A 27,830-nucleotide genomic window follows, 5' to 3' on the forward strand; every position below is an offset into this window, starting at 1 on the left:
TGAAACACAGCTTGGAATAAAATTATATACAGCTCTGAAAAAAAAAAAGGGTTGATTTTAGGGTCTGATTTAGGCTTTAGGTTTGGGTTAGGGTTGATTTTAGGGTCTGATTTAGGCTTTAGGTTTGGGATGGGGTTGATTTTAGGGTCTGATTTAGGCTTTAGGTTTGGGATAGGGTTGGTTTTAGGGTCTGATTTAGGCTTTAGGTTTGGGATAGGGTTGGTTTTAGGGTCTGATTTAGGCTATAGGTTTTGGTTAGGGTTGGTTTTAGGGTCTGATTTAGGCTTTAGGTTTGGGATAGGGTTGATTTTAGGGTCTGATTTAGGCTTTAGGTTTGGGATGGGGTTGATTTTAGGGTCTGATTTAGGCTTTAGGTTTGGTATAGGGTTGGTTTTAGAGTCTGTTTAGGGGTAATGTTTGGGTTAGGATTGGTTTTAGGGTCTGATTTAGCTTTTAATTGTTTGCATTTTACTTTGCAGCAGTACTTTTAATTGTTTGCAGTTTACATGGTAGATCTTTGAGGGTACATTACATTTTTATTTTGCATTTACATTTTTTTATTGCTACATTTTACTATAACAATAATAATTTATACAAAATCAGAGTATTGGGAAGTTACTGTTTATGAAATAGACATATTTTATAGTTTTGTTCCGCTGTATGTATAAAAACAATACTATATTCATATACACTTGCATTTATACTAAATAAAGTAGTGTACTCTTAAAAAAATTATGATAAAATAGGCCATATCGCTGACCTCTACTACCCCCATAGTCCTAACAAAGACCCTTCCTATCTTGGCTGCAACCAACACTTTGAAACACAGCTTGGAATAAAATTATATACAGCTCTGAAAAAAAAAAAAAAATGAAGAGAGCACTTCAGTTTCTGAATCAGTTTCTCTGATTTTGCTATTTATAGGTTTATGTTTGAGTAAAATGAACATTGTTGTTTTATTCTATAAACTACAGACAACATTTCTCCCAAATTACAAATAAAAATATTCTCATTTAGAGCATTTATTTACAGAAAATGAGAAATGACTGAAATAACAAAAAAGATACAGAGCTTTCAGACCTCAAATAATGCAAAGAAAACAAGTTCATATTCATAAAGTTTTAAGAGTTCAGAAACAATCAATATTTGGAGGAATAGCCAATCACAGTTTTTAATCACAGTTTTTTTTTCATGCATCTCTGCATCATGTTCTCCTCCACCAGTCTTACACACTGCTTTTGGATAACTTTATGCTGCTTTACTCCTGGTGCAAAAATTCAAGCAGTTCAGTTTGGTGGTTTGATGGCTTGTGATCATCCATCTTCCTCTTGATTATATTCCAGAGGTTTTCAATTTGGTAAAATCAAAGAAACTCATCATTTTTAATTGTATGTATGATGATACGCTCTGGTGTGTCTCTATTTAGCTTAGTTAATTTTTCTTAATCACAGTCTGTTGAATGGTGGAGCATCACTCTGAGTGAGAGGAGGAGCGAGAGGTCTGAGTTGTGTCTGAGAGAGGATGAGTTTTCTGGTGGCCTCTCGTTGTTCTCGCTGAACGCTCCGGCGTGAGGTTAGGTGAACGCTCACGTGGTCTGCAGAAAGCTGTGTGATGATAGCAGGCTGTCGTCTGCAGGATTGAGTCCGTCTACTTAACAACGCGAGCTGTTGACTCAGCTGCTCTCGCCGGAGCTGCGACAGCACGCCTCTCATGCCCTGAAGTAGATGGTGCAAGACGATGCAACGTCTCCTGATGTCAGAGCGTCCTGAAGGCCGGTGCATGCCTTTCCTTCTGGGTCATCATGCTTGTGTGCTTTCAACAGACATGCATAAAGTACTTGAGATCCAGAAGTAAAAGTACTCTAACAGAAAAGTGACTTGAGCAGAAGTTAAAGTGTCCTTTAAGCAACATATTTAAGTAGAAGTACAGAAAATAACCATATAAATAAAAAATATACCTGAAAACCACAGTAAAAACATCTGTTTCAATAAATCTTCTGTAAAAACCGTCAAAATCTGTAAATTTAAATGATAAAAACCCTTTACTGTAAATTTTTAAAGGGTTTTTAATGTTAATTCATGGAGTCTCAGTGTAAAAACACACTTGTATAAACAGTTTTTACATTTTTGCTTTTAGCTGTAAATAAGAAGTAACACACATTCGAAAACCATGTGGAACACAGATATAATCGTCAGTTTTACTGTTTATTTTAGTTTCAGGGCTGCTTTACTATAAAAATTATCATTTATTTAAACACTGTTATGTTCACAAGCATTTATTCCTCTTGGCTGGAGTGTATTGTGATGGTGCAGGAGTGTATCTGTGAGTTTGTATGGGTGTTGTGGCCTCTTTTATAAAGGTATGTGTCCACTAAAGTACTTAAGTATTGCAAGTAGTTTATTTTAAAATGTTCTGCTCATGTACTAAAAGTAAAAGTACACATTTTGCATTGTGTAGTTATTACAGAAATAATTTGAAAGTTTAAATATCATATTATTTATATTATTTATGTTTAAGCTGCACTGCAAACCCATACGCTGTTTGAACTCAAATGATTTAAATCTGTTTTACATAAAATTGGATATTTCTAACCAATACTCAACTATTTTGAGTTAGTTGAACTGAATTTGTGAGCACATACTCTGAACTATTCAAACTGAGATTGAACTTTGAGTTGAACCAACTTATATAATAACTGAGTTTAGTTTGTTTTGCCATTAACATCTTCTTTTCTATTGGCTTCTGTCACAATCTATTTGCATACTGGGCGTGTCCAACAGTTTCTGACTGACACTCACCATCAGTGTGTAGTGATTCCCCCCCTTGGGCTGCCTTACAAATAAATCAACTTCCCCTTTAGTTGTAATTAAAACTTGATGTTTTAATTTATGCTAACTCAAGTTTTCATTCCCCATTACTTAACTTTCCTCAATTTCTTTAAGTAAATTCAACTTATCCGGCCTTACAGTGTAAAGGACACTCACTATTGGCTGTAGCGTCAACCCATAAAGTGCATTTACATTAAGTCTTATATTAGTTTTAAGCAAAGTTTCTTAAAAGAGAAGCTAAACAGCAAACTGTAAGATTAATTTTAACTTAAGGCCAAGAGATTAGAGCAGCGTAATCAACCCGGTGAGACACAGCAGAGAATCTACCGCTCTGGATTTAGTGAAAATGTGGGTTTGGAATGATTCCTAACATTTTATAACATATTTTTTTAACAAGCCGTTGGGATACTAGGATCAGGGGTTAAAAAAACATATATACTGTAAATGAATTTTAGAATTTTAGTTCCCAGGAGGCGTCATATCAGAAGAAATATAATAATTTAGGTTTAAAGACACAGACACACAAAAGCTTGGTTATCTGGTCTGGAGGAAAAGTCTTAAACTCAGGGAAAATTTGCAGTGAATAGGGGTGTCACGATTTCGATATTTCATCAAAATCGATCGAAATGATGTCATGGTCTCGAGCATCAAAGTCAAAAAGAGGATTGACGATCCCTCCCGCAAAATATAAAAAATATATAAAATATATAAAATATAAAATAAAATATAAAAAATATAAAAATAACAGTTGTTTTGTCTAGCCTCAAATATGTTAATAGTTTTGGTACCTTAAGGAGCATCTTTCTCTCAGATAAAGTTAATAATATATCTTTATTAAAGAAAAAAACGTGTCATTCTCAGGGACCGAAAAAGTCTTAAAGTCTTATTTTTCATGTTTAACTGTTACAGTAGGATAGAGTTCAGTTTGTTAAGGCTCTAATTGTTCTATTATTTTGTACATGACTGTTCCTGTATTTTTTATTATTTATTTTGTTATGTTGCACATTGCTGTTTTAATAGTGCACACTGCTGCTACCAAAAAGCCACTAGATGGCATTACATATATATCTTAATTAAATTATTTAAATTTGACCATTAGTGCCTAATGTGGTGTATTACAGATCACTTGTATCACTTTGCATCACTTTTATCAAGCCCACCTTTTGAAATAAGATATTGTAAATTTGATGAATCAAACCAATGACTGACCATAGACTAATCTAAAACTGGCATAGGCCTCTCTGCGGTAAAAAAAAGAAAAAAGAAAATCGAGAATCGAATCGAATGACCCTAAAATCGAAAAAAAAAAAAAATGAATCGAGGATTTAGAGAATCGTGACACCACTAGTAGTGAAGTAAATGTGGTTGTAGTTGAAAATATATACTCCAGTAAAGTACAGATACAGTTTTTTACTACTTAAGTACAGTAGTGAAGTAGCTCTTCTTCATTACTACACATCTCTGGCTTTCAACACGTGAAATCTGGTCTTAAATAGTGTAAAACAGAACAGCGGTGATGAACCACGTTCTCATTTTAGCACTCGTGGAGTTGTTGGGTGGATGACCTGCTCTAGAGAGCTGCATTCCTCTGTAGGGCCTACAGATGGCTGGCACTGTACATACCAGTAATATCTGTAATATATATTTAGAGACTGGATACTGGTGGTGCACACAGAACAGTGACATTCGACTCCAGAGCACCAGCATACTTCTGCTAGAAAGAGGGGTTAGCACTCATCTCCTGCCGAGAGAGAGAGAGAGAGAAATAGAGCTGTCGGCTGCATGTTTATTAATATACACTTAAAATGTGAAAAGAACAAGATTTAACCCTTAATAAAGTTAAAAATGTGAAACTCATATATTATATAGATGTATTAAACAAAGATTGATCTATTTTAAGTGTTTATTTAAGTATTTTAATGTTATTGATTATGAAGCTTACAGCCAATGAATTTTAGAATATTATATACAGTAAGACCAATTGATAGCTTTGGAAAGCAGTGTGGGCAGTGTGCCAAGAGTCCTGCTGGAAAATGAAATCTAGCAGTTGACGACACGTCTCTCCAAACCATCACTCTTCCTCCAGACTCTGAACCCTTGATTTCCTTTAAATGAAATGTAAATTTACTGATGATCAGTGATGGTTTGGAGAGTCATGTCTGTCATCTGCTGGTGTGGAAAATGTGTGTTTATAAGTAAAAAAAACTTATATACATTAAATTATTGCACTGGCATCAACTCATCAACTCATATTCGTATACCTCTGTTTTAACGAAACAATGATTTATGAATGAATTATGTGTGTGAAAATATAGCAATATAGCAATGAGCATTTTTGTGGTTTTGAGATTTTTGTGGTTGCATTTCTTTCTTACATTTTTGTCGCTTTTTATTTTGCTACATTTTACAATAATTTTACAATTGTAGCGTAACATTTGTCATTATTTTACACAAAATTAGATTCTTCGGAAGTTACTGTAAGTATCTATACTGTATACTAAGTAAAAAGTATTTATATTTATTTTGTTACAGTAGTATACTCTTGTAATTAATTACAAAAAAGTAGGTCTTTTGTCGTATCGCCAATAATATTTTTTTATCCCAAAAACACCCTCATATATTGTGATATAATTTTAGGGTCATATTGCCCACCCCTACACCTACCACCCGCATAGATACAATGGTATGGGAATTATGGGTGTTTGTGTCAGAGGTGAACAATATAACAGTGATTTATAGTAATGTACAGGTGCATTTTTACCTGTGTTTATCAAAAATATTATAATACATTTTGTTTGTATTGTGGAAATGTCTTAAAACCTTGTGATTTTTTACCATATTGCCCATTAATTGGTGGTATTACAGACAAATTGTTTAGAGATCAATTTTCCTCAATATTTTCTAAATTGTTTGCATGAAATGCCTTTTATTTCCACAAAATTCTAAAAAATTCTTTTGTTTTCTCTTCAGGGTGGTGAGAATAAAAGTGTGAGCGTTGTTCTCTACAGGGAGTCTGGATCATTGGGCTTTAATATTGTTGGGGGAAGACCATCTACGGTAAGTCTACAAAAGATTACCAAATATATAATAAATACATAAATATATAACTTTCTGACCCTTTACAGTACTAGCCAAAATTTGTCTACACCTTCTCATTTAATGCTTTTCTTTATTTATTTTTTCTTACATAGTAAATGAATACAGAAGTGATTCAGACTATAAAGGCACACATGAGGAAGGAATCATGTAGTAACTTAAAAATGTTATTTTTTTTTTTTTACACTATAAGGAGCACCGGATTATATGAGGTGCATTTTAAGCGACACTAGTAAAGAACAGGGGTATCAACATGATTTTCTTTTAATTCAGCAGGTCTTACCACTGGGTGGTGATGGGGTGGTGGGTGTAACTAAGTTAAGTAAAGCTAAGTTAAGTAAACATAACTGTAATTCTTAAATATATATATATTTTTTTAAGTCAAACAAGCGCTGGATGTTAATCTACACATATTTCTCTCCCGAAAACCGTTAATTTGGGTGAGTAAAGCACTTTACTATTTAGAGTAAGATTAGGTTTCCAGATTTCCACTAAGGCTGGGTGCAGCAGCATTAGCATTAGCATTACCCTGAGTGTTCCGGTAAGTCAGGGCGCTATTAGCTAGCGGTTCATCCCACGTAGCTTGTTTTAGCACTGTAAATGCACAGACTAGAGTCCAATATACTCACCTTTGAGCAGTGAAAGGGTTAGTTAGTGCTCAGCATGGTTAGTGGCTAATGCTAATGCTGCTCCAGCAGTGCTAGCCAGGGTTAGCAGCAGGCTACAGTCCGATAATACTCACCTTTGAATGGTGAAAGAGCTAGAGCTTAGTGCTGTGGTTAGCGGGTAATGCTAATGCAGCTCCAGCAGTGCTTTTCAGGGTTAGCAGCAGGCTACAGGCTGATAATTGTGACCTGTGAACAGGGCAATAGTGGTTAGTAGCTAATGCTAATGCTGCTCCATGGTGCTGGAGATCTTCTGGAGAGCTCTGATGAAAAAATATATATGTCGCATTGTTTTTGTAACATAGGCGCTCCCTTAATTAGACTTTTTGGGTAAAATACAAACAATTGAAGTTTAATTAAAGCTTGTCTGAGTTTAGAAAATGTGTTTATTAAAGAAATATATACATACAAGCATTTATGAGGTTTTGAGAAAATATTTAAAGTATTTTAAGGTGCATTATAGTGTTAAAAATATGGTACTTACAGAAATAAAATCAATAAAAGAAAGGAGCTTGGTCCATCGGTCTTTGTGATATACTATAACACACACTCTGGTTCTATATTCTCTCAGTGTAGATACACACATGCTTTAATCAGATTAATCTGATTACATTTTTTAAATAGATTGACAAAACTAGATTAAATCTATTGCATATAATAGTGAAATGGCATTTATAAAGGTAAGAATAGTTGAATAGTTGATTTCCTTACATTTTTTACATTTTATATTAAACTACTTGCAGTACTCAAGTACAAAAATGTTAAATAATTTAGTACTTAAATGTGGAGCTTAAAAAACACTTCAACTTCTACTCAAGCCTAGAACTAAATACAGGTCTGATTAAAGTAGATTAAAAAGGGTCCAGATAAAGACTTTTATTTTTATTTTATGTCTTCTCTTTGATCTTCTTTTGATCATCACTCATCAACTGTAACCCACATGGCGTGATGGAACCTGTAGTCCAGTAGAGATAAATATCTCAGCAGTAATCAGCTCACTGCAGATAAACCAGCCTCTCACTTCTCAACTCAACATCACCTTAAACCTCACGCAAGTGGATACAGGTGCCCACAACATAGATCTCAGCGTACTTATCAGTATTAAACGAGAGACAGTCTGTCACTAGAAAGACTTCCCGAGTGTGAAGCACTGCAGGGCTGGTTTTAGAGGGGGCTGAGGGGGGCATTAGCCACCCCCACCCCCCCTCCAAAATTTGTTTTAGTTTTTTTCCCTTTAAGCGTAATGCAAACAATTACTATTTATTAAATAATCTCTGAAAAAAATCTCTAAACCAATCATGAAAACGCATTTTGCTGAGCAACGTGAATATATTTCCTTGGTTATTTCTGATTGGTTCTTTGAGTCAGTACATTTTTCGTAACATGATCAGAAAATACCTACAATCCTTAACCAGATTTTTCCATTAAACTACAGTAGATTTCTTCCTTATTTATGTTTTATTTTCAGTTTGTGAGAGTTTGTGAGATTATTTGATTCTTATTATTTTTAGAATACAGGCTATTATGTCCACAGGTATAGAGATTTTATTTCTCTATACAGTTAATTTGTTTGTTGGTTACATTCATTTTAATTTGACAATTAAACACGGACCTTCTCTTTGTAAGGCAGTAGTGTTAGCCACTTGGCATCCACTTTGTGTATGTGTAAAGTAGTGAATTAAAAATAGGATAACTGTTCATTAATGTGCGCTTTCCATAACATCAACACAAAATTTCTACAGTCCTTAACCAGTAGATGTCTTTTTCTTATTTTTATGTATTTTCATAATTTCCTTCTTTTTTCCAGTATAACAATGAGGTTTAAAAAATCCAGAATCAATCTGTAAAAAGGGGGAACATTTTCACTTATTCCTATTTTTTCTACTTTTGAATATTAGATTCTTAGCCTCGATACTTTCTAGATACGTTTTTCCACATAACAGATGGTTCTGCTGAAGAAACATTCAGCATATTGTAAATTTTGCAACATTTAGGTAAAGAAAACAGTTTAGATTTTCCGAACTATGATTGTTTAAAATTTGGTTGTATTTAAAAGGCTATAATTGCTTTGTTATTCTAACAGAGACCTCAGGGACCACCACTAATTTTTCCAGACATTTAGAAAAAAAGGAAAGATAAGTACAAACTAGCGAGATAACTAATGCTAGCAGTAAACTAGCTAACATACTAATGTAATCAGGGAGAGCACTAATCTTAGCAACAAGCCAGCTAACACACTCATGTTACCTGGGACAGAACTAATGCTATTAATAAGCTAGCTAACTTTAGTGATGAGCTAGCCAAAAAAATTAACATTACCAGGCAGAGAACTAAAGCTAGCTAACCTTAGCAACAAGCTAGCTTACCTTAGTGACAAGCTAGCTAAAATGCTAATGTTACCGGGGGAGAACTAAAGCTAGGGATGAACTAGCTAACCTTAGTGGTGAGCTAGCTAAAATACTAATATTTCCAGGGGAGAACTAAAGCTAGCGACAAGCTAGATAACCTTAGCAACAAGCTAGCTTACCTTAGTGACGAGTTAGCTAAAATACAAATGTTACCGGGCAAGAACTAAAGCTAGGGATGAACTAGCTAACCTTAGTGATGAACTAGCTAACCGTAGCGTTGAGCTAGCTAAAATACTAATGTTTCTGGGGAGAGAACTAAAGCTAGCAACAGGCTAGTGATGAGCTAGCTAACTTTAGTGATGAACTAGCTAAAATACAAATGTTACCAGGGGAGAACTAAATCTTGGGATGAACTAGCTAACCTTAGCAGTGAGCTAGCTAAAATACTAATGTTACCGGGGGAGAACTAAAAGCTAGGGATGAACTATCTAACCGTAGCGTTGAGCTAGCTAAAATACTAATATTTCCGGGGGAGAACTAAAGCTAGCTACAAGCTAGTTAACCTTAGCAAAAAGCTAGCTAACTTTAGTGACGAGCTAGCTAAAATACTAATGTTTCTGGGGAGAGAACTAAAGCTAGCGACAGGCTAGTGATGAGCTTGCTAACTTTAGTGACGAGCTAGCTAAAATATGAATGTTACTGTGGAGAGAACTAGAGCTACCTAACCTTAGCAACAAGCTAGCTAACCCTGGTGGTAAGCTAGCTAAAAAAAAAGGGCTGTGACCCAAATGGCTCCCTATTTACTAGTTAGGGCACTATTGAGTATGTCAGCCATTTTTCTTTGAGTGTCCGAATCGTAAGGGGGAATTCGAGAGTGATTTTGAGGGCACTAAAACTCCCATAATGCATCATGATTTATAGTAAACATCGCTGCTTACTAAGCGAGCTGAATGTGTCCCAGAATGCATTGCGGGTCTCGCTACTAAGCAACAGACAGCTGAACAAATGGAGCGGACAGCGAGCCACCAGGGTTGGCAGATTGTTACAGTGGAATTCAGATAAAACCAATTTACTGGGTAAAACGTGTTTAAAATCTGCCAAAATACTGAGAAAACCACCCAAACAGCTAATGTTCATCATATCAACAATATTAAAGGGGTTTATTCCAACATGATCTTAAATAAAAAATCCTCTAATATCTTAAATATCACTAATACCAAAAAAACGACATTTAAATGAGTTTATCTGCATGTTTGTATTATATATGTGTTTTGTGCGTTGTATCATTGGACATACAAACCAAAAAAAATAAATAAATACAATAACGTTACATAAAAATAAGCTTTTAGCAATGGAAGAAATAAATACTCATATAATAACGAACAAACACAACTTCAAATTTCAATCAGCAGGAATAAAAGCTCTGTATCAATTTACAAACTCCTTACACTTGGTAGTTTTGTCCACCCGTCAAATCACAGCGTTTCCTTCAGATAATTTCAGACACAACTCTACATTTGGCATGAAACCACCCAATCTGGCAACACTGTGAGCTGGTGTTCGCTGTTAGTTTCGGATTTTCTTCATGTAGTTCAATAATGTGAGGGTTATCTTTTAAACAGTGTAAATATAACAGGCAGAGAAAGATTAATGACTCCATGATCAGCTTAGAGCTTCACTAACTTTAATTCAGAGCTCAGTTCAGTGTGTTTATGGAGTTTTAAACACAGTTTAACCCTTTCTCTCACCTGTGTGTGTTTATGTGACCGGTGGTGGCGCATGATAATGATGAGGTAGTGTCTGAATTCACTCCAGTTTTACCACTAATTAGTGAACTACATTGTGTCTCCCTAAATAGCGCAACACTAAAGAGGGAGTAGGGAACCATTTCTTTCACAGCCAGGGTTTCTGGGGGAGAACTAATGCTAGTGATGAGCTAGCTAACTTTAGCGATTAACTAGCCAAAATGTGAATGTTACCAGGGAGAGAACTAAAGCTAGGTAACCTTAGAGATTAGCTGTTTAAGGGCAAATTGTGATCGTTTTTTACATTTTATAATAAAAATGAATAGAATTTGATTCAGTTGACGTAGAACTTGATGTAGTGACTTCTGATTAAATTTTAGAAGATACACAGATTAAACATCATTTTGATGAATATAAAATATACTTTAATGTTTTTATTTTTAAATCTTAATCTGGTTTTGGTCTCGATTCGGACTCGGCTCTAGCGCTCTTGACTACCAACACTAGAAGGTGGAGGTAATTTGGATGTGAAGGATAAAGGCCTTCCTTCTATTCGGTGTTCATCACACCACAATAAACTGATAGCGTTTGGCTCCAGGGGGCTCGAAACAATTCACCCGACCACATCAAACCCTGTACCCGCTGCACGCCAGACCCTGAGATACTGAGCTCTCGATTTAATGGAATAGTTGAAAAACCGCAGGAAGTCAAGCTGAGAACACTGCAGCTAATTATTCCTGCTTCCTCTCTGCTGCTTTCCTCCTCCTCCTCCTCATCACAACAACAACAAAAACAAACTTGTTTACTGGAGAATACAGACCCTCACCCGCTGCAGGGGGAATTATATCCACAGATCTGCCTGAATCAGCAAACAGAGATCAGAACATCTATCTAATACTCAAGATCAGAGTCAGCAGAAAGATTATTCTGCATTGATTTCATTGTTTATCCATTTACACATGGCTGTTGAGCTAGCTAAAATACTAATGTTTCTGGGGGGAGAACTAAATCTAGGGATGAACTAGCTAACCGTAGCGGTGAGCTAGCTAAAATACTAATGTTTCTGGGAAGAACTAAAGCTAGTGACAAGCTAGTTAAGCTTAGCAACAAGCTAGCTAACTTTAGTGATGAGCTAGCTAAAATACTAATGTTTCTGGGGAGAGAACTAAAGCTAGCAACAGGCTAGTGATGAGCTAGCTAACTTTAGTGATGAACTAGCTAAAATACTAATGTTACCGGGGGAGAACTAAAGCTAGGGATGAACTATCTAACCGTAGCGTTGAGCTAGCTAAAATACTAATATTTCCGGGGGAGAACTAAAGCTAGCTACAAGCTAGTTAACCTTAGCAAAAAGCTAGCTAACTTTAGTGACGAGCTAGCTAAAATACCAATAAGGCCAGTAAGGGTGGGCGATATGTCCCTAAAATAATATCACAATATTTCTATTACTATATTTCATGGTATTTTCATGATAACTATACTCCAGTGTGTTAGCTTGTTATGCTAACTTGCTAGCATTCGTGCTGGAAAAAATGAAAACACCACTTCAGTTTCTGAATCAGTTTCTCTGATTTTGCTATTTATAGGTTTATGTTTGAGTAAAATGAACATTGTTGTTTTATTCTATAAACTACAGACAACATTTCTCCCAAATTACAAATAAAAATATTCTCATTTAGAGCATTTATTTACAGAAAATGAGAAATGGCTGAAATAACAAAAAAAAAAAGATGCAGAGCTTTCAGACCTCAAATAATGCAAAGAAAACAAGATATCAATATTTGGTGGAATAACCCCGGTTTTTAATCACAGTTTTCATGCATCTTGGCATCATGTTCTCCTCCACCAGTCTTACACACTGCTTTTGGATAACTTTGTTGCTTTACTCCTGGTGCAAAAATTTAAGCAGTTCAGTTTGGTGGTTTGATGGTTTGTGATCATCCATCTTCCTCTTGATTATATTCCAGAGGTTTTCAATTTGGTTAAATCAAAGAAACTTTTAAATGTTTTAATTTTTAAGTGCGCTCTTATTATTATAACACGAGGTAGAAAGGCTATAAAATAGATTCAATACCGGGTGAGGAGTGAGTGGAAGCATGGGCTATGTATACTAAAGAGTCCAGGTGAAAGCAATCTCAAGAGTATGGTGAGCCGGAACGCCGAGGCTCCATGTTATTTGGCATGTCTGGAGGGTTAAGCGCAGATGCATATTGGGAAATGGAGTCTTTTACGAGAGAACTAGAGGACTGATAATTAGTATGATTCTTGATATGCTTATTGTTGATACAAGATGAAAACGTATGTTATGAAATGTTAAAATATCAATATATAGAATTCTAAATCTCTAGTTGTACTCATAAAATGTTCACAGGAATCTGTAACTTTCTTTTTTAGGATAATGAAGATGGAACCTCGAATGAAGGCATCTTTGTATCAAAGATCATAGAGAACGGACCAACGGATAAAGAAGGAGGTCTTCAGATTCACGACAGGATAATGGAGGTGGGTGTGGCGGGTTTATTTAACTTTTCAGTTGCTTTCTTAACTGCTGGAGTGTAAAATAATGATTATTACATTGTAATAGCCTGATAGTAGCAGCATGGCTCAGAGGAGTCGTGGATAGTCAGAGATTTGTTTGGCTCAGACCTCCAAGCATAAACCAGAGCTGAAATGTAAATATCGCACAACCCCCCGCTTGTGCTGAGCTGAGTAACTGAGTAGACGTGGTTTACAGACTGGTGAAGGAACTGCTGCCGTTCCTCAGAAAGCTCCTCTCTTCCCTCAGAACAGAATCTGCTCTGTTAGAAAAGGCCGGTAGCTTCTGGAGGTCACTTTTTTTAGGGTGTGGCGTGAAACCTCAGCACAATGCACAATGCATGCATTGAATGTGTGTAATAAATTTGTAATGTTTTCTGTATTTAAAATAGTAGCACCGTTGCAGACAAAGAATTGCATTTAAATGTGATATAATAGATTTTGCTGTTGATGGACTATTGTTTAGTTGTTTAATAGTCCAGTAGCAGTGCTGTATGGTTTTATTTTATCTTTATTTTATCAATAACTTTATTACTGCAGTTCTTCTCCTGTCAGATTAACTCTAATTCTAATTCTAATTCTCTTCTCTGCTGAAATTGATACTCAGTTCTTAATCATGTTAATCTAAAGAGCTAAAGGCTAAAGCTGCTGTTTCCATGTGGGTCAGCCAGACGTCTTCCTGTAGCAGTTTTTTTTTTTTTATCCAGTTTCTAAGAGTCTTTATTTGAAGGTTTAGGAAACAGTACTCACCGCTCTCTGACTTCATCTGTAATTTCTCTAAAGAAAAGAAAGAACTTTTACTTTTAATAGTTACAGAGTTCTCTGTTTCTGTGTCTTTTTCTATAAGAAAGCTCCTCTCTTCCCTCAGAACAGAATCTGCTCTGTTAGAAAAGGCCGGTAGCGTCTGGAGGTCACTTTTTTTTAGGGTGTATAGAAACTCACGTCTATAAAGGTTTGCTTTTAGAGTGGCGTGAAACCTCTGCGTGTAACAATGCATGCATTATATGTGTGTAATAAATTATGTGTTATTTTACCCCGTGCGTTTGGTGGCCCAGAGCTCTGTGATTGTTTAGTTGAGTTAATGTAAATATTTGTACTATAATGTAGTCTTAACACTGTCCTAAAGGGAGGGTATGTTCAACTGCTGCGTTTTTAGTTGCCATTTTGGTCATTCTATATCAGTAATCCTGTCTACGTCAGTTTCGTTGATGGTATTTAGGGTGGAAAGTAGGGATGGGATACCAAAAAGGCAATGACTAAAATGTCTTGGCACTACCGAGTACCGAAAGGTCTAAAAAAACAGTGCTTATTTTTGAGTCTTTGCATTAAACGCAAATAAATAAACATGGTGAACATGTCAGTGTGCTCTAAAATCTGGCTCTACTTTTAAAGATTCATTTACACTTTATTTTCATTCAAATGTGTCTTTCTGTACCAGTTTTCTCCAGTAGCAGAAACAGTACTTACTGCTTTTTGGCTTCATCTGTAGTTTCTCTAAAGAAAAGAACTTCTACTTTTAATAGTTACAGAGTTCTCTGTGTTTTATCTGTGTCTTTTTCTCGTTATTTTGATGCTGAAAGTGTAAATGTGCTGTGTGTAAGTGTGTAAATGCTGCTGCAGTAGAGAGTAACAGCAGTAACACCATCTGAATTAAAAGATATATTTCAAGAGTACACTACTAAAACAAAATTAAATTGTATTATTGTATACTGAGATATTAAAAAATGAAAGAATTTGATCAGATTTGTAACAGAAGTCAATGATCCAGAATTTCACGATACTAATAATAATAATAATAATGCACTCCAAATAAACTCTAAATCAAATGATACTGGACAGATATAATCTGTCTCTAGTAGATATATAATGGGAAATGAGAACAGTGTGAATTTTTATTTTGATAAAAACAGTATAAAAGTAGAACCCTGATGGTTCTATTATTATATATAATTATGGGTGGGTGATGTGGCACCATATTTCAGGGTATAATATCTATCGTTCACCTTATTCAAAGATGTTGGCGACATTATTGTGTACAATATGATATGGCACACCCATAGTGGACCTTTACCTCATTCTGCCTCGCTCTACATCCAGCCTAGTTATGTGATCATGTGACCTTGTCTGTGGCATCAAAGTAATGCAGTTTAATGTAAATTAAATTCATCCTAAATTTCCTTCGGGATAAATAAAGCATCCATCCATCCATCCATCCATCCATCCATCCATCCATCCATCCATCCATCCATCCATCCATCCATCCATCCATCCATCCATCCATCCATCCATCCATCCATCCATCCATCCATCCATCCATCCATCCATCCATCCATCCATCCATCCATCCATCCATCCATCCATCCATCCAAGTGCCCACCCCACTATTTATAGTTACTTACTACTTAAAGAATCTGCTGCTAATGTTAAACAGATCTTCAGAGGTTGTGTGGAGTCCATACTTTCAACACACAATATTATGCAGGTTCGCATGAATATCTTTGTAAATTGCAGAGGTTTTGAAGTTCTATCATAGAAAAAACCTAGACTTGGTTTCCTCAACACCTGTCAATATATGCTTGAAATTAGGGCTGCAACGTTTGAGTTGATATAATCAATAATGTTAATTATAAAACTATGTTCACTGTCGACTAATCGTTAATTCATAGCACTACACTTTCCATATTTGAAGATCAATGTTTTGGACATTTAAAGGGCATTTAAATCCCACTTTCAGCTGTTTCTATTGTTTTGAAGTGATGTAGCTAAAAAAAGGAATCGTACTCTAAGCACAATAAGCACAGATGGACAGATGGAGAGCATGGCAGAAAAAATAGTTGAATAATAGACTAATTGGAAAAATAATCTCCAGATTATATCACAGTTAGTTCCGACCCTGCAATGTGATTGGCTGAGAGGTGTTTTATGAGTGCCGTTATCAGCCGGTAATGCATTCTTACTGAAGCTCTCCGTGTATTACTCTTCCGCCACATACAGGTAACCTAGCAACGATGCAGCGCTTACAAACCAAACAGCACAGCTACAAACAAACAGAGCAGTAATGGAGTTTCTATAACCAAACAGATCCTATATTCTCCTTCTCATTAACTCTTTAAAATCTTTCAATAAACAGTGAAACACCTGTCAATATATGCTTGAAATTAGGGCTGCAACGTTCTTAGCACTACACTTTCCATATTTGTAGATCAATGTTTTGGACATTTAAAAGGCATTTAAATCCCACGTTCAGCTGTTTCTATAGTTTTAAAGTGATAAAGATAGCTAGAAACAGGAATCGTACTCACAATAAGCACAGATGGACAGATGGAGAGCATGGCAGAAAAAATAGTTGAATAATCGACTAATCGGAAAAATAATCTCCAGATTATATCACAGTTAGTTCCGACCCTGCAATGTGATTGGCTGAGAGGTGTTCTATGAGTGCCGTTATCAGCCGGTAATGCACTGTAACTGAAGCTCTCCATGTATTACTCTTCCGCCATATACAGGTAACCTAGCAACGATGCAGCGCTTACAAACCAAACAGCACAGCTACAAACAAACAGAGCAGTAATGGAGTTTTTATAACCAAACAGATCCTATATTCTCCTTCTCATTAACTCTTTAAAATCTTTCAATAAACAGTGATAATAGTGATAAAACTGTGCTATAATCACAATAATACATTTGTGTGTCTACGACTGCAGCACAGCAGTGCCAATATTACACGTTATAGCACGAACCTCGAGTGTATTATTGCTAAATTAGTCGACTACCATTATAATCATTAGCTAATCAGCAGCCCTACTTTAAACCATATTTTTTTTATAAAAAGTGACATAAGCAACTCTAAAGGAGCCTTTTAAAATAAAAAATGGTTACTGAATTGAATTATTATAGTGTCTAATCACCGTTTTCGTTCTCATGCCTGAAGATGTTGCTTCAGGAGGCCACTAGACCTACATACGTGTTGTTTTTGTTCTCGTCTTTTGAGTGATTCAAGCTGTAGTCACCAGGATTATCAAAAGAAAGAAAAGGAAGCAGCAACAGGACACTCAGAGCCCGGGGTCTGTCTGCTGTTTACTGAGTGGTCCTCAAAGAAGGACCTGCTATAATGAATCAGCACTTCCTGCCCAGAGTGTGAAGGTACCGTGACAGAGTGACGGTTCTACAGGGATTTTAATGGTGAGACGTTCAGAAAAAAGAAGAAAGTCGATACGAGTCTTGCATACTTTCGGTGCCTTTAGGAGATTTATAAATGCACCAAATTGCCCCAGTTTTTAAAGCTGTGTAAAAGCCTCTCTGCCTGTAGAAAAAGGGGGTAATTATGCTCTTTGTTAGTGCAGTTTTAGCCTTGAGCTCGTTCTGTGTGCTGAATTGGGGAATTATGTGTATCTTAGTTGTATTTGAGCGCTCTGGGTGGTACCATACACAATCTCTAATTACCGCGTCTCCAGAAATGAATTTGTGTGGAAATTTAATCAAGGGAGGGAAATTAATACCAAACGGCCGGCGGCGCTTTCTTTCTTTCTTTCTTTCTTTCTTTTTCTTCCTCTCTTTTATTCCAAACAGTTAAACCAACAGCCAGTGGTCTTATCCTGATTTCCCCCCATGAGGAGCAGAAGCTCAGCTGGAGTTTTAAGTGCATTTTTAAAATTTGTGCCATCGGTATAAAACCACTCTACTACTGAGTTAAATCAGCACTTTCCCCCCAGTTCAACCCGAGGAGTTAAATCACTGAATCTCACATCTGCTGTAATCAGCATAGCTGGATCTGCAGTATCATTAATTTTCCTGCAGCTTCTGTAGAATTGTTTTTAATATAATTATTGTTATTTATTGATCCATTACATTACATTTGGCAGATGCTTTTGTCCAAAGCGACTTACAATAGTGAAACACAAAAGTAATAGAAGTTAAAGGTAAAACATCTTTATACAGGGCCTAAAGGAGGTCGAAGGGAAATAATAGGATATAGAAGTGAAGGAGGGGGAGAAGGAAATGAGGTTAGAAGTAGTTAGTGTGTTAGAGGTGTTAGGAGAGTAAGTGCTCTTTGAAGAGCTCTGTTTTCAGGAGTTTATTAAAGGTAGTGAGAGATTCTCCTGATCTGGTAGTAGAAGGTAGTTAGTTAGAGGTGTTAGGAGAGTAAGTGCTCTTTGAAGAGCTCAGTCTTCAGGAGTTTATTAAAGATAGCGAGAGATTCTCCTGATCTGGTAGTGGAAGGTAGTTAGTTAGAGATGTTAGGAGAGTAAGTGCTCTTTGACGAGCTCTGTCTCCAGAGGGTCTTACGTTTAGAGATTTAAGAGAATTAGGAGTTAAGAGAAAGTTAAGTCTTAACTAAGGACTGCTGTTTGGTGTAGGAGCGTAATGGAACATAAAAACAATAAAGCTACTGGTCAGTGAGAGTGTCTACCTGTAAAAGTCTGTTTATTTGGGTTTAGTATTCTAATGTTATATTGAGTTAATTACAAGTAGATACTCTCACTGAACACTGACTTTATTCTTTATGTTTATTTGTGTTTAGTATTCTTATATTATGTAGAGTCAGTGGTCAGTAGGAGTGTCTACCTGTAATTAACTCTATGTAACATTAGAATACTAAACCCAAATAAACATAAAATCAGTGATTAGTGAGACTTATATAGAGTTAATCACACGTAGACACTCTCACTGAACACTGATTTTATGTTTATTTGGCTTTAGTATTCTAATATTATATAAAGTCAGTGATCAGTGAGAGTGTCTAACTGTAATTAACTCTATATAACATTAGAATACTAAACCCAAATAAACATAAAATCAGTGATTAGTGAGAGTGTCTACCTGTAATTAACTCTATATAACATTAGAATACTAAACCCAAATAAACATAAAGAATAAAGTCAGTGATCAGTAATAGTGTCTACCTGTGATTAACTCTGTTTGTTTGGGTTTAGTATTCTAATGATATATAGAGTTAATTATAGGTAGATACTTTCACTGATCACTGACTTTGTTTATTTGGGTTTAGTATTCTAATATATAAAGTGGGTGGTCAGTAAGAGTGTCTACCTGTAATTAACTCTATATAATATTAGAATACTAAACCCAAATATATATAAAGTCAGTGGTCAGTGAGTGTACACTGTAAGTCACTCTGCTTTGTTGGGTTTAGTGTTTGAATGTTATATAGAGTTAATCACGGGTAGGCACTCTCACTGAACACTGACATTAATAATGTTTATTTGGGTTTAGTATTCTAATGTTATATACAGCTAATTGTAGGTAGACACTCTCACTGACCCAAATCAAAATCAGTGTCAGTGGTCAGTGAGACTGTCTACCTGTTATTAACTCTATATAGCATTAGAATAAACCCAAATAAAGATAGTCAGTAATTAGTGAGTGTCTACCTGTAATTAACTTTGTTTTTAGACACACTTACTGATCACTGGCTTTATGTTTATTTTGGTTTAGTATTCTAATGTTATATAGAGTTAATTACAGGTAGACACTTGCACTGATCACTGACTTTATCTTTATTTGGGCCAGTGAGTATCTACCTGTAATTAACTCTATATAACATTAGAATAAACAGAATCAGAATGTTCTGTGTCAGTCAGCAGAGTTATTGAGATGTTGGGTAGAAGAGCACAGGTAGAAGAGTTTATGTTTGGAAGCTGATCTTCTCTGTTTCACTTTTATCTCCCCTTTTTAACTTTTTAACTTAGTAAAGAACTCGTTGTAGAAACTTGGTGATGGATAGAAACTGAGAAAAACTATGGAAATCACTTGAACTGATTTTCTCCATCTTAATTTTATCCCAGTACTCAGTAAATGTACAGTAATGAACTCATATAATACAGTCTATTTATGTACTCATTGTTCCGGCTGTATTTTAAAACCATTAATTACAGCTCTCTCACTGCTGAAACTGGCTGAGTGCCAGCGGTGGTGAACACGATCCTCGTGCGGAGTGACGCAGCAGTGCGACAGGTGCGCAACACATTTCAGCACAACACCAAAACAAACTGCAGAAAACAAGCTGCGGGAGGCGGCGTGACGCGGCGCAGGATGAGTAATAATCGCCTACAGCCGTGCAGCTCATAAACAGCCCCGGACTGCATGGTGAACCTCCAGACCGTGCACCATCTTGGTTCCATCATCTTCTCAATAATAATCGATACGGTAACTGAAGTCACGTGATTCGAGAAGATTATACCACAGTCAGTTTCAACCCTGCGATCTGATTGGCTAAGAGGCGTTCTATGAGTGCCATCATCAGCCGGTAATGCACTGTAACCGAAGCTCTCTATGTATTACTCTTCCCATATACAGGTAACCTAGCAACCATGCAGCGCTTACAAGCCAAACAGCGCAGCTGTTTTTATAACCAAAGAGATCTTATTTTCTACTCCTCTTTAACTTAAAATCTTTCAATAATACACTTGAGGTTTGTGCTATAACATGTAATATTTGCACACAAACCTCAAGTGTATTATTTCTTAATTATATATTTGAGCTTTCATATAGTATTTTCTCCAACTTTATCCAAGTACTCAACAGTAATTAACTCATATAATACAGTCTATTTACGTACTCATTGTTAACCTACCAATGCTGCAGCGCTTACAAGCCAAACAGCACTACAGCTACAAACAGAGCAGCAATGGAATTATTTTAACTGGCAGAGTTTTATAAGAGATCCTCTTTAACTCTTTTAAAATCTTTCAATAAACAGTTATAATGGAACTGTGATATAATCGCAGTAATACACCCTAGCTTATACCACAGTTAGTTTCAACCCTGTGATCTGATTGGCTAAGAGGCGTTCTATCAGATCCTATTTTCTCCTCTTCTTTAACTCTTTAAAATCTTTCAATAATACACTCGAGGTTTGTGCTATAACGTGTAATATTGGCACATGAACCTCAAGTGTATTATTTCTTAATTATATATTTGAGCTTTCATATAGTATTTTCTCCAACTTTATCCAAGTACTCAACAGTAATTAACTCATATAATACAGTCTATTTATGTACTTATTGTTAACCTACCAATGATGCAGCACTTACAAGCTAAACAGAGCAGTAATTAAAAACTATTTTAACTGGCAGAGTTTTTATTTTATAACCAATCAGATCCTATTTTCTCCTCCTCTTTAACTCTTTAAAATCTTTCAGTAATACACTTGAGGTTTGTGCTATAACGTGTAATATTGGCACACGAACCTCAAGTGTATTATTGCTTAATTATATATTTGAGCTTTTATACAGTATTTTCTCTAACTTTATCCAAGTACTCAACAGTAATTAACTCATATAATACAGTCTATTTATGTACTCATTGTTAACCTACCAACGATGCAGCGCTTACAAGCCAAACAGCACAGCTACAAACAGCAGTAATGGAACTATTTTAACTGGCAGAGTTTTTATTTTATAACCAATCAGATCCTATTTTCTCCTCCTCTTTAACTCTTTAAAATCATTCAATAAACAGTGATAATGGAACTGTGGTATAATCATAATAATACACTCGAGGTTTGTGCTATAACATGTAATATTGGCACACGAACATCAAGTGTATTATTGCTTAATTATATATATTTGAACTTTTATATAGTACTTTATCCAAGTACTCAGTAAATGTACAGTAATGAACTCATATAATACAGTCTATTTATGTACTCATTGTTCCGGCTGTATTTTAAAACCATTAATTACAGCTCTCTCACTACTGAAACTGGCTGAGTGCCAGCGGTGGTGAACACGATCCTCGTGCGGAGTGACGCAGCAGTGCGACAGGTGCGCAACACATTTCAACACAACACCAAAACAAGAGAGCGTTGACTTCACTGGAGTTTCTGCTTCAAACATGGACTCATACGAGGTTATGTCATAATCTAAATTGAAGCCAGGCTTGGTGCAGATGTGCAGATGTTCTCCACAGCAGGGCTTTGTGAACATATGCAGATCAGGAGTAACACCAACCGTGCATCATCATCATCATCTCCAAACGTCTCGCCGTGGGGACTGTCCCAGCTTTCTGACTGAGCTCTAATCAAACACAGCTGCTGTTTCTCACGCCAAACCCAAAAAAATACAAGAGCAACAAAAACAAAGCCCTTTATTTGTGGGAAATTAAGAATAACGTATTTTTTTGCACTATAAGATACACTTAAAATCCTTTATTTTGCGCCTTATAATCCAGTGTGCTCCTTATGTATGAATTCTACCAGTTTGAAGTACAGCATTATACAGCAGTAACAGTTTAGTTCTCCAGCACTGAGACTCGAGACTGGAGTAGTATTAGTATTAGCCGCTAACCACGCTAAGCGCTAGCTTATTTTCTGGTTTAGAGTTGAGTATTTAGAACTGTAGTCTGCCTGTGTTTACCGTGTTAAAACAAGCTAAGTGGGATGAACTGCTAGCTTTAATTTCACCGTGGTTTACCGGAACACACAAGGTTCCTTGGTGTAGTGCTAGCACGGTTAGCACTAGCGGTTAGCTGCTAATGCTAATGCTGCTGCACCCAACCTTAGTGGAAATCTGGATGGTAAATAAACAGAAGTGCTCTGTAGATTAAGATCCAGAACTCATTTAATTTTAAAAGAAAATGTTTTTTTTTTTTTTTTTTTTTTAAGAATTACAGTTTTGTTTATTAAGCTTAGCTTGTAGCTTAGCTTACAAGCCACCCAACAGTGAGTCCTGCTGAATTAGGAGGAAAATGGAAAACTTGGTGACACCCCTGTTTCTTACTAGTGTCGCATAATGCACCTTATAATCCGGTGCTCCTTATGTATGAATTCTATCAGTCAGATATTAAAGAGCAGTAAAGTCACTCCAATGAAGTACAGAGTTATAAGGATGAGTTTTCAGTGAAGTTTCTCCAGCACTAAGGCGAGAGCAGTATTAGCATTAGCCTCTAACCACGCTAAGCACTAGCTCTTTTTGCAGTTCAGAGAGAAGTATATCTGACTGTTGTCTGTAGTGTAGTAGTGCTATCAGGCAGCATTTACTAGCGCTAACCATCGCTAGCACTAGTGGTTAGCTGCTAAAGCTAATGCTGCTGCACCCAGCCTTAGTGGAAGCAGTGTGTAAGACTGGTGGAGGAGAACATGATGCCAAGATGCATAAAAAAAAACTGTGATTAAAAACCAGGATTATTCCACCAAATATTGATTATTTCTGAACTCTTAAAACTTTATGAATATGAACTTGTTTTCTTTGCATTATTTGAGGTCTGAAAGCTCTGCATCTTTTTTTTGTTATTTCAGTCATTTCTCATTTTCTGTAAATAAATGCTCTAAATGAGAATATTTTTATTTGGAATTTGGGAGAAATGTTGTCTGTAGTTTATAGAATAAAACAACAATGTTCATTTTACTCAAACATAAACCTATAAATAGCAAAATCATTTTTCGAGAGCTGTATTTTTGCGTATCACAGAATAATATCATGATAAGTTCAGCGAGTTAAAGTCCCGTGGTGGCGTTAGCCGCAGGAAGGCTGCACGTACGTATGTAACAAGTTTATAAAAATCCTAAAACTTTCCACAACATGCAGAACGGAGGTGGGCGTTTAAAGGGAAGCGTGGCTCTGCAGCGGCTCTGGATGAATGGCTCCTTGTTCGGTTCAGACGTTTTCTCATAAAACAGAAAGGGCCTGAGCTGCTGTGTTTGCTCACGCTTGCTCTCCACAAGCTGAAAATCTTCACACTCCGGGAGGAGCAGCGTTTACTCACACAGATTTGATAAATATGCTTCTCTGGGGGTGTACACTTGGCGTTGAGCGTTAATCTGGCTCGAGGTCGCAGTTGTTGTTGTGCAGCTGTAGCAGATTGAGTTACAGTGATTTAAAGTTCTGTGATAACCAGAACCTGTGATATATTACCGGTATCTGTGTCTGTGATACTGGTAATATAGCAGTTTTACTTTTAACAGATACTGTATTTTTTGGACTATATGGCACAATTTATATCCTTTATATCCTCTATAGCTGACACAATTCATCTTTTCAATATGCAACTGATGCAACTGGTGTTCATTGTATTTTACTGGGTTAACTGCATTACCTCAATTACACACAAACTAAAACAAACTGCTTTTATACTTTTATATGTTTATTTTATGATTTATACTGTATTTTTTTATCTGTATCATTATCTTAACCTTTTTTGTAACTTCTGTGTACTGTGTCTACCTGCTGCTTCTGTATGTCCAGAACTTCCTTCCTGCTTTCCTCCCTTCCTTCCTGCATGCCTTCTGGCCTTCATGCTTTCCTTCCTGCCTTCCTTCCTGCCTTCCTTCCTGCTTTCCTTCCTGCCTTCCTTCCTGCCTTCCTGCTTTCTTTCCTGCCATCCTGCCTTCCCTCCTGCTTTCCTTCCTGCTTTCCTTCCTGCCTTCCCGCTTCCCTTCCTGCCTTCCTGCTTTCCTTCCTGCTTTCCTTCCTGCCTTCCTGCTTCCCTTCCTGCCTTCCTGCTTTCCTTCCTGCTTTCCTTGCTGCCTTCCTTCTTGCCTTGCTGCCTGCCTTCCTGCCTTCCTTCCTGCTTTCCTTCCTGCCTTCCTTCCTGCCTTGCTGCCTGCCTTCCTGCTTTCCTTTCTGCCTTTCTTTCTGCCTTCTTTCCTGCCATCCTTCTTGCCTTCCTTAATTTTATCAAAAAACATAAGAGCTCCTTATAATCTGGTGCTCCTTATGTATGAATTCTATCAGTCAGGTATTAAGGAGCAGTAAAGCCACTCCACTGAAGTACAGAGTTATAAGGGTGAGTTTTAGTGAAGTTTCTCCAGCACTAAGGCTGGGTGCAGCAGCAATAGCCGCTAACCGCAGAGCTAACCCTTTCGCCGTTCAGAGGTGAGTATATCGGACTGTAGTCTGTGTGTTTTACAATGTTAAAACAAACAGTGATGGATAGAAGTAGGTAATATGGCACTAAAATAAAATAACAATATTTCAGAGCATTTTTGCATTTTACTTATTTTTATTGATGTTTTTGGCGATATGACAAAACTTTAATTCTTTACAAATTAGTTTTAGGAATATTGTAGTTCTACAACATTTACTAAATAATTCTGTGTATTTTTCTTCATAGTTTAGATGACTTTTAATCTACAATGCAAAACATTTAAAAATAATAAAACAAAAACACTGAATTTAAGCAGGAGTTGTGCTATGGTGGTGGAGCAGTGATAGTGGTGGAGCAAAGGCTGGTGGAGCAGAGGCTGGTGATGGAGCAGAGGCTGGTGGTGATGGAGCAGAGGGTGGTGGTGATGGAGCAGAGGCTGGTGATGGAGCAGAGGCTGGTGGTGATGGAGCAGAGGCTGGTGGTGATGGAGCAGAGGGTGGTGGTGAAGCAGAGGCTGGTGATGCAGCAGAGGCTGGTGATGGAGCAGAGGATGGCAAAGCAGTGATAATGGTGGAGCAGAGGCTGTGATGGAGCAGAGGATGGTGGTGGAGCAAAGGGTGATGGTGGAGCAGAGGCTGGTGATGGAGCAGAGGGTGATGGTGGAGCAGTGATGGTGGTGGAGCAAAGGGTGATGGTGGAGCAGAGGCTGGTGATGGAGCTGAGGCTGGTGATGGAGCTGAGGCTGGTGATGGAGCAGAGGCTGGTGGTGATGGAGCAGAGGCTGGTGGTGATGGAGCAGAGGCTGGTGATAGAGCAGAGGCTGGTGGTGATGGAGCAGAGGCTGGTGGTGATGGAGCAGAGGCTGGTGATGAAGCAGAGGCTGGTGGTGGTGAAGCAGAGGCTGGTGAAGCAGAGGCTGGTGATGCAGCAGAGGCTGGTGATGGAGCAGAGGCTGGCAAAGCAGTGATAATGGTGGAGCAGAGGCTGGTGATGGAGTAGAGGGTGGTGGTGGAGCAGTGATGGTGGTGGAGCAAAGGGTGATGGTGGAGCAGAGGCTGGTGATGGAGCAGAGGGTGATGGTGGAGCAGAGGCTGGTGATGGAGCAGAGGGTGGTAAAGTAGAGATAGTGGTGGAGCAGTGATGGTGGTGGAGCAAAGGGTGATGGTGGAGCAGAGGCTGGTGATGGAGCAAAGGGTGATGGTAGAGCAGAGGCTGGTGATGGAGCAGAGGGTGGTAAAGTAGTGATAGTGGTGGAGCAAAGGCTGGTGGAGCAGAGGCTGGTGATGGAGCAGAGGCTGGTGGTGGTGAAGCAGAGGCTGGTGATGGAGCAAAGGCTGGTGGTGGTGAAGCAGAGACTGGTGATGGAGCAGAGGCTGGTGATGGAACAGAGGCTGGTGGTGATAGAGCAGAGGCTGGTGGTGATAGAGCAGAGGCTGGTGATGGAGCAGAGGCTGGTGATGGAGCAGAGGCTGGTGATGGAGCAGAGGCTGGTGATGGAACAGAGGCTGGTGATGGAGCAGAGGCTGGTGGTGGTGAAGCAGAGGCTGGTGATGCAGAGGCTGGTGATGCAGCAGAGGCTGGTGATGGAGCAGAGGCTGGTGATGGAGCAGAGGCTGGTGATGGAGCAGAGGCTGGCAAAGCAGTGATAATGGTGGAGCAGAGGCTGGTGATGGAGTAGAGGGTGGTGGTGGAGCAGTGATGGTGCAGTGAGGGTGGTGGAGCAAAGGGTGATGGTGGAGCAGAAGCTGGTGATGGAGCAGAGGGTGGTAAAGTAGTGATAGTGGTGGAGCAGTGAGGGTGGTGGAGCAGAAGGTGGTGGAGATGCTGGGATAGACTGAGATTGTAAATGTCACCCTGTTAAAGGCTGCAAACACCCACAGGTCAGAGGTTGAACAACAACAGCTTTTAAAAGCCCCACCACCAACCGAGACACCAAACACAACCTTCCCCACCACCACCACCACCACCTCCCCCTCCACCACCACCACCTCCACCACCACCTCCACCACCACGTCCAGTTATTTTAGAGTGTGAAACCCGGGACGGCTAACTCTGTTAGACTGTGCTTTATTACCGCACAAACTCTGATCTGTGAGGTTTGTGTTAAAGATTATTGAGATATTTAGATTATGCGCTGTTATTAAACATTACACAGTACTTGTATAAAAACTTCTGTAAAAATAAATAAATAAATAAATAAATAAATATTACCCTTGTTTGCAAAATACACGTCCATCTAGGCGTGTCATTAAATTATAATTTTAAAAGTGCTTTATATATTTAATCAGGTTATCTTTGTCTGATATAAAAGCTCTCATTCCATCATTTTTTAAATTTATTTTTAAAATGTCTAGTTGTGTCTCTAGTATGAATTAATGCCATGTGAGCTGTTTTTTTGTGAAAAAAGTGCTCGGTTTTCTATTTAGCCCTGTTTTAGTTCACTGGATTAGTGGTCTCTGAAGAAAGACAGGATTTTGGCTCTTGCTCATGAATATTCATACGTGCAAATGTATTGCCGCTGATTGGCTAACAGCACTGCAGCAGAGAATGCCTAGACAGACAGACAGACAGGCAGGCAGGCAAATATATAGATGGAAAAATAGATGTGGAAGGACAGATTGATGGATAGATATAGATAGACAGATAAGGATGGACAGACATAGATAGATATGTAGATAGATGAATAGTCATATTGACAGACAGACAAATAGGTATGGGTAAATGGACGTAGATAGACATATAGACGGACAGATAGACAAATACATACGAATGGACAGACAGACAGATAGA

The 27,830-nt window shown here is 37.6% G+C and overlaps 1 protein-coding gene across 1 annotated transcript in view; it reads left to right on the forward strand.

Annotated features, from left to right (window-relative positions):
* Window positions 1-27,830, forward strand: part of pdzrn3b (PDZ domain containing RING finger 3b) — a 215,303-nt gene that overhangs the window by 20,313 nt on the left and 167,160 nt on the right. Inside the window, exons 2-3 of the mRNA XM_022662739.2 lie at window positions 5,799-5,885; window positions 13,077-13,184. Coding sequence (XP_022518460.1) covers window positions 5,799-5,885; window positions 13,077-13,184 — 195 coding nt within the window. The remainder of the gene's footprint in view (window positions 1-5,798; window positions 5,886-13,076; window positions 13,185-27,830) is intronic.

The sequence above is a fragment of the Astyanax mexicanus genome, chromosome 5 (genome assembly GCF_023375975.1).
Source record: "Astyanax mexicanus isolate ESR-SI-001 chromosome 5, AstMex3_surface, whole genome shotgun sequence".
NCBI classification, from domain to species: domain Eukaryota; kingdom Metazoa; phylum Chordata; class Actinopteri; order Characiformes; family Acestrorhamphidae; genus Astyanax; species Astyanax mexicanus.